Source organism: Echinops telfairi, unplaced genomic scaffold (genome assembly GCF_000313985.2).
Source record: "Echinops telfairi isolate 266 unplaced genomic scaffold, ASM31398v2 ScPeMD7_1;HRSCAF=3_0, whole genome shotgun sequence".
NCBI lineage: Eukaryota > Metazoa > Chordata > Mammalia > Afrosoricida > Tenrecidae > Echinops > Echinops telfairi.
The window spans coordinates 39,844,849-39,853,499 of record NW_022103896.1 but is presented as its reverse complement, the minus strand read 5'-3'; the positions used below and the strand labels follow the sequence as shown (position 1 = coordinate 39,853,499).

General features: G+C 33.2%; 1 protein-coding gene across 1 annotated transcript in view; it reads left to right on the top strand.

Annotated features, from left to right (window-relative positions):
• Positions 1-8,651, top strand: part of VPS13B (vacuolar protein sorting 13 homolog B) — an 809,204-nt gene that overhangs the window by 69,191 nt on the left and 731,362 nt on the right. The window contains exons 6-7 of the mRNA XM_004697697.2: positions 2,574-2,748; positions 6,148-6,416. Of these exons, the coding sequence (XP_004697754.1) occupies positions 2,574-2,748; positions 6,148-6,416 (444 nt within the window). The remainder of the gene's footprint in view (positions 1-2,573; positions 2,749-6,147; positions 6,417-8,651) is intronic.

Here is an 8,651-nt window from a genome sequence, read left to right as displayed (position 1 = left end):
AAGAAAGTAAAAATATATGCATTTAAGGAAAAACTTAGTGTTGGCATATAGTGTAAGTTTATGTTCTCAATATTGATTAGTCCTGCCCTTTTGTTGTAAAAAGTGCTTATACATATAAACTATATAAATAAACTTGTTGTCATATAGCGTTTGTTTTTGGCTCTGGCAAGCATCAGATAGGAGTTCCATAATGCTCAATTGAAATGAACTCATTAGCTTTAAAAATGAATACTTTTGTGATACTGGAGTTGCTTTGTTGGGTTTAGAGGCATAACTTATCCTACTCCCCATCCTAAGAAAAGCAACTGTCGTGTGTGTTATCTTCTTCAGATGTCCCTGGCTTACTGCTCCTCTTCTCCCCGAAGAATCTGAGAGTCCTTGGCCCAACTGTGGTAGGACAGGCACAGGGTCTCACTGGGCCATGCAGTTATTTCAAAGCAAAAGTGCGTTCTGAGGAGGAACAGGTGGCAGGGGTCAGTTTCCTGAAGTGGAGATGACCCAGGCTGGTACTCCACACCCAAAGACTCACTGCCCTCAAGTTGGTGCCCACTCATAATGACCCTATAGGACAGGGGAGAACTGCCCCTGTGAGTTTCTGAGACTCTAACTCTTTTACTGGAGTAGAAAGCCTTAATTTTCTCCTAAGGAGTGGCTGGTGGTTTCGAACTGCTGACCGTGCAGTAAGCAGTCCCAACAGGTAACCATTATGCCAGCAGGTATACTGCAGAGATATTTCTTCTACTTTCACAGATATATGATAACCAAGGGCAGGAGTAGTCAGGTTCTTGGGGGTGGGTCTTACTTCTGATAGTGTATAGTTGTGAGTCAGAATTGATTAGATGGCAGTGAATTCGGTTTTTAGGGTCCTAAGAAATTTGTATTACATAGACATCATTTACGTCATTGATCACATCAAAAACAGGGCATTTCCCAAATTGCCCCAGATAGTCTAATTACTGTTTTATTTATATTTTGGGTTTGCTTGTAATACATTTTCTAACTTCTATGTGAAACAAATAGGTTTTAGAGATTCTGACATCTATGCCATAGATGATCATGCACATATGCTTAAATTACTGAACCTTTTCCCCATTTTTGGAAATTTACACTGCTTAAAGTTTCTCAGATGAATGAAACTCTTTGTATAACTCTTTGGCTACATTGCTGATTAATTCCTTAGGAAAGATTTCTTTAACTGTAAATACCTTGCTAATGAATTTAAGCTGTTTTAAGCTTATCATTTATATTTCAAAATTGTTTGCCAAAAAGGTTTTAAGAGTGTGCTTTACCACACCCTTGCTATCCTTAATATGATTATATTTTAAAAATTTCCAACTTGTTGCACAAAAATCTTTCTGTTGGGTATTTGATAATCATAATGGATTTTGAGGAGTTACTTTAGAAAATGTATTTAAATAGCATTTTGTTATCAAGTCTGCTAAGGTTGCTCTGCCTCTTGTGCTGTTGGTGCAGTAACAGTGGCAGATGGAACCTCAGACCAGAGCTCGGAAGGCTCGCTCTGTACATGCCTGTCCTGCCTTGTCCTCTCCTCATGTCTTATCCCTTCATTGTCTATTCACTGTATGGGTTTTCAGTCAGGCTGAGGAGACCTGTAGTCATGTTTCATAGGTATTTTATGGATTTGTCTTTCTGCCCCATGTCTAACTTTTGCCCCACCTTTCATAACAATTTGTGATTTCTGTCCTGGAAATAGGACTACTATTTTATGTTTCATAGGCACTCAAATACCAGTTAGTCAAATAAACATTCCTAGAGGATTGCTTTTATGGCTTAATTAGTTTTATCCTATGTTTATACAACAGCAGGAAACCATTACACTGTAGCTGTGTTTATATCTCATTGCTTTCTCTTTCCTTAAGGAGAGCTTTGATGGACTGCTGTTTTTCCTATTTGTTAGTAAATAACCTTTCTTCTTTGATATAATTGATTGATGTTATGAATTTGTCATGTTTTAAATCTCTTGATTTATCTGAAAAAATTTTTGGACACATTTCAGCTGGTTTTCTGTGTTTTACAAGAAAAGTTTTATTTACCTACTATTTGATTTCTGTCCTGAAAATATAATGACATATTTCCTAGTAGAAATATAATATTTTCCCCCTTAGTGTATGTCTTTAGGATGTGTATATGTTCTTTTTGGTTAATAAATTTGGGGAGAGCAATTACAATTTTACTAAAGGTTGTCTTGAAAACTTTAGTAATTATTCTTATTTTGACAGATCCCTCTAGTTTTTGGTACTATCATACTAATAACTTTATAAAATAGATATTTTGTCAATGTAACTTATTTTCCTTGTGGAATACTATATCTGGAAATCAAGTGTATTTCCTCTCATTTTCAACTCTATTTGAGGTAATGCAGTTTCTATGTAAAATTCACCATAACAAAATTTGTTTAATTTCTAAGCTTCTTAGAATATTTTAGTTGAAGTATTAGAAATGTTTGAGATATTAATTGTTTTTATGGTGGTGTTTCATTTTGTAATTTAAAAATGTTCTGCTTATATTAAATGGCATTCCCTTTATACATGCTTTTGTTTTTTAAAATGCAGATTCATACTTTAGTTGAGAGCTTGAAACTTTCTATCACAGATCAACAACTGCCTATGTTTATCCGTATAATGCAGCTTGGAATTGCTCTTTACTATGGAGAAATAGGTAATTTTAAAGAAGGAGAAACAGAGGAACCTACCTGTCACAATAAAGACATGCTAGGAAACATTACAGGTAATTAAAACAAAAAGCTAATTTTTAACTGTTCTCACAAGTTATTTTTACCACTGTAAATGTTATATCATTAGATTAAATCTTGCAGTTTCTTAATGTGACAAGATGGTAAAATTTTTGTTGTTTTATACTACTTTGATTTTCCCCCTTTTTCTTCAGACTCGATATTTTTCTAGAAATTTCTTCCACTGTGCTAAAAATTTGTATTTTTAACAAGTATGTATTCAGAATGAACATTTTATAAAAATTAAGATTGTACACCTACAATAGCTCCTTAGTTGGGGTTTAACTAGTGACTAGTATTAGTAAGCTTTCATCAAGAGTTACATAGCTAATTAATTGCATGAGTAATTATTTATTGATTTATATACTTTATTGATATATAGCAGATTGACTCAATGATTGATTTAATTATACTTTTATTAAAGACATTATACTTTGTAATGTGGAAATATGTTGGCCATTGAATTGTTTAATACAAATATTTTTGGAAGAGTGAATTTCCCCTCTCATATGTGAATTAAGCATTTGTTCAACAGAGCTTACTGATAGGCTGTTAATTTTTCTTTTATTTCTTGTTGTATTTCATTTTGGGTATTATTTTTTTGTTGTGTCTTCAGGTTGACTAATCTTTTCTTCTGCTTTGTCTAATCTGTTATTAATTCTATCTTTATATTCCATATCAGACTTTTAATTTTTCATTTCTAAAACTCTTGCTTGTGCCTCTAAAAATTATCTCTCTCTTTCTCTACCCTTTTTGTACTTTGCTTAAGAATGACATTTAAGTTTTATTGGTGCTTTAATGTTCTTGTGTATTTTATAAATCTTTGTCATTTCTGTTTGTTTCTATTGACTGACTTTCTTTTCTCTTTGTGGATCATAGTTTCTTTTGCTCTGTGTGCCTGATAATTTTAATTTGAAAATAGACATTGTGAAGTACAATTTGTTGGTTGCTGGATATTTTTTTATGCACATAGTTAAATTATTGGAAACAGTCTGATCCATTTGAGGTTTGCTTTAAAGCTTTGTTAATGGGATCAGAAAAATCTTTACCCTCGGGTCTTATTTTGCCTCTGTCGGATGCTCAGGAAATTACAAGGATTTTTCTTCCTGACTTGTGGGGACACAAACTATTCTCAGTTCTACATGAGCTGTGGGAATTGTTCTCTTTGCTTCTTTTTGCTGGTTCTTTTCTTAGTTTTAGGTAGTTTTATTTGCAGTCTGTGTACAGTAATCAGGTGCATACTTGAGGGAGACAAGGTCCGCAGTTGGAAACCATCAGCTGCTCCACAAGAGAGATGGACTTCCTGATCCCATAAAGATTGACAGCCTTGGAAACCCATGGGTGCAGTTCTGCTCTGTCCAGTGGGGTCTCTGAGACTGTGCCGACTAGATGGCAGTGAGGTGTTTTTTGATGAGTCAGAATTCTGGTGCCATAATCGTTTTTACATGTTGGGCTGCTACCTGCACACTGAGCAGTTTGAACCCACCATCCCCAAGGGAGAAGATGAGTCTGTCTGTGCCCATAAAGATTTACAGTCTCAGAAAGCCACAGGGTTTCCATGAGTCAGAATTAACTTGATGATGGAAGTTTGGAAGTTTTTTGGGGAACAGTTGGTCTAATAGGTATTGTAATTTTAAAATAGTAATGAGTATAAATGACAGTTTTTAATGGCCTCAGAGCTGTTACTTTACATAATAGCTGTCATTTCTATAGGTCTTAGAATTGTAGGTATTGTGAATAAAACTGTGATTTACTTCCTATTTTTATAATTAAAAGAATGTTAAATTTTAAGTAATATATATTTTCATTGAAAGTCATGCATTTTCTTAATTTTATCAAGGACCTCAGATTAATCAAGAAAGCGTATTTTAGAAAATTGGAACTAGACATCAGTGAGGTAGTTTTCCCTATGCTCTTGACTGTTGCATTTTATAAGGCAGTGAGCAAAGATTTAGAACTTCAAAAACATCTTTCACCAAAGTCTCTTAATTTTTAGTTTTTAAAAGATATTAAATAAAAATAGGTTTTTCAGCTTCTTTTGTTAACATATCTTTTACTTCAGAAACTCAAGCTGTAGCTATTATTTTAATAGGAAAGACAAAGAAGTCCACAGTCCATTTCTGGGGACCCTACTTGGTCACTGCTTCCCTGTATTTAGGTGACATGACTTTCTGTTTTATAATCAAGATGATGGACATTGGTAACATCTAATTTGACATCTTATGAAGGACAATTGATAATAGATTTCATTATTTATCTTGTAGACCTTATATAATTTTATAGTTTACCATGTATGAACCTGTATAAATATTATTTGAAACATTTCTTGCTTTTAAAAAAATCATTTTATTAGGGGCTCATACAACTCTTATCATAATCCATACATACATCAATTGTGTAAAGTGCATTTGTACATTCATTGCCCTCATCATTCTCAAAACATGTTTTTATTATTTTATAATTATAATTTTATAATTTATTTTCAAGGTTAGTATGATATTTTAAGTAATGTGGTTACTATTTACCTAGTCTTTCTTTTTCCAGATGAAAGAAAAATGGGCATATGGTAGATGGTCTTTTATCACAACCTATAAGTGCATGATTTTCCAAGGTTCTCTTGGCATAAGAATAATAAAAAGTTCTCAAGTTTTTCCCAGCCAGAAGACCCTGGATGTGTATATGAATGGGGATAGTATTTAAGATACTGTGTTTATTACAGATTTGTCGACATTGAGAATAGGTACACTTGACTTTGCTAGACATTGTTTATATCATCACTTTAACAAAAATAATGTGGTTCTCCAAATTTTATATTGATGTATCTTTAAAAATTTTTTAGATTATCATTATTATATTAATGTTGAGGCTTTGATGGGGTTTGTTTTTATAAAGATTGTGTTGTGTGATAGAATAAAAGAATGACTGGAATTTAAATCCTTAGGCTGCTAATTTGCAACTAAATAGAACTGCTATAAATTTTACATTTGTAGAACAGAAAATGTATATCTTCTCACAAATTAGAAAGAATAACAAACTCTATTATTTTTCTTAAAAATACATATACAACTCACTTTTTCTTCATTAGAACATTTATTTTAATTTTTTATCATTCAGAATAATTCTCGTTTTGGGTAATGCATTTATTTGCCTAGAAGTACTTGTCATTTGCTTTCTCAGTTGAGTACTCCCATATCATGCCAGAATTTTTTTTCTGAGAAAAATCTGTTATTGAGTACATTGGGTTTATTTTAGAAAAGTAGATTTTAAAACCAATTAATCTTACCTTATTTGAAGAAAGAAGGATGTGAGAATATTTTAATAAGATTTCACATGTTTTTTTTCTCTCTCTGTTAAATTCTCTGGCTTTATTTCAAACTTTTTTTTTTAATTGATAGTTGCTGAAGATGAAACAAGAATAGAAATGCAGTATCCTGCTCAGTACAAAACCCAAGACTTCTATTCACAACAAGATGATGAACAGTCACAGGGATGGGTGTCATGGGCCTGGTCATTTGTACCTGCAATTGTGAGTTATGATAATGATGAAGAAGACTACTTAGGAAATGATCCCACGTCCACCACGCATCAGCAAAAGGCGCCGACTTTGAAGGATCCTATTGTTTCTATAGGATTTTATTGTACAAAGGCCACAGTAACTTTCAAAGTAGGTTTCTTTCTCTTGCTATTTACATGCTTGTCAACTCAATTTTGTTTAAATGTGGGTTGCTAATAAGCATATTGTGAGTGAAAGCCGGCTGCCTAACAAATGAAGCCAGGGTTTATAGGGGCACCCCAACAATTGAGAAAGATAGATAAAAGGAAAGGTAAAGTTGGGGCGTAGGACACTCAAGGAGAAGGGGACTCCAAAGCCCAGAACTTTCTTCAAAGTAGGCTTATATACAGTTCTTGTCATGTGCCCTGCATTCCATGACAAGTTCTCACACAAAGGGTTTGTTGACACCTTCTGTGAAGGCAAGCAAAGAAGCAGTAATATTCTAGCCAATTTGTCTATAGACTGGAGGGGAAGATAAAGCCAAAACTAGGGACCGTAACTGGACATCTGCAGATTACTGTGTTTCAGCCATTTCCTAGGGAATAAGAGAGAAAGTGTGTACCTTTTCTTAGTGTGAAGGTCAGACCATCCCCGTCTCTGATCCCTGGTATGAGCTGTAGGTTCCTTCCCCTGGGCCGTGCCTGAGCTGTGGACTGTAGTGGTCCTGGACTACTGGAAGAAGGAAACGAAGTGCAGACTGTCCCGTAAGTGCACACTGTTGCTCAGAAGCCCAGGAGTTCCTTTCTCAGAGTCCTTCTTAAGGCAGTCTGCTCCCACAGCATAGAATATATTTGAGTTTTGTTTTGTGGTGTGCAGATGTAAGAGAGTCTAATAATTTTTAATTCATGGAATTACTTGAAATCTTTGAATTTGGACCCTTTCTATCTTCTTGAAGGCTTCTCCACTGTTCTTTACTATCAGCTGTGTTTTCTCTCATTTCTGGACCATTGACTTGGCATTCAAAAATATCCTCATATTTCTGTGGACATAAAAATGTGCATAAAAAATCTCCCTATTTTATTTATTCTCCCACTGCCATTCCATTTCTGTGCTTTCCTTTGTTAGAAAGTTACAGAGGTTAGTTGTATCTCCAACACTTGGACTCGTCAGGGATATACTATATGTTCATTAAACATTTGTTGAATAGATGCATCTATCCAACCCTCTATGTATGCATTCATCTCCTCATCTGCTTTTTACCTTTTGAAAAATGTATGGACTCTTTGTTGAGTTACTGTTTTCTCTTGAAAGTTTCTTGTCTTTGTGAGTTTATTTTTTTCATGGAGAACATGTGTCTAAACTGTGAACAGTACTATAGGTGTTATTCTAGACTGCATATGATATTCTCTTTTTCCTTTTTCTGCATACTATAGTCTTTTTTTCTTTTTTCTGTATACTATGTTCTTTTCTTTTTTTCCGCATACTATATTCTTTTTTTTTAAAACCATTTTATGGGGGCTCATACAACTCTTATCACAATCCACACATACATCAATTGTGTAAAGCACATTTTTACATTAATTGCCCTCATCATTCTCAAAACATTTGCTTTTCACTTAAGCCCCTCGCATAGTATATTCTTGAGATACAGTAATGAAAATGAAAAAAGAAAAGAAATTCTGGCTCTCATGGTATTTTTTAATTTAGTTTACATTATTTAAGTGTCTGAAATAAATTTTAAAAATTTGTGGTCACAGTTAAATAATTTATAGCTATAGCAGATGATAGGTTAAAATGTTTTAGAGAAAATGTTCTTTAGAACCTTTTCTGGTTGGAATTGTTTAGTATTTTCTTAGCTAACAAAAACTTAAAAAAAGAATAACCTTCAGTATGTTTATGAAAATATAGGTTTTCATAAATAAAGCTTTCATAAAGGGGTTGATATTTTTGTTTTGAAAATTTAACTTTTGAAAATATTTTTCTTTTGATTGTAAATTTAGGTATATTAATGATAAGAATGCATAAATTTCAGTACCATCATTTATTATTCCTGAATTCTACAATGAACTATGTTTAGGATTGATATTCACTGATTGGGTTTGGTTACATTAAAGGACTGTTGACAAATATACAAAGTTTTAAAAAATGGATAAAGTAATATAATTTTAAATACAGCATGAAAAGCCAATTGTTGCCAAATATTATTAGATATATTGCTAGTTTTTGGTGATCAAAAGAAAGTACTTATTTTTTAACAAAGTCTGTGTGGACAGCAAAGGTCTGCTTATGTTTTTTTTTACTTTTTTTTTTTAAAGTCATTTTATTGGGGGCTCATACAACTCATCACAATCCATACATACATCAGTTGTATAAAGCACATTTGTACATTTGTTACCCTCATTATTC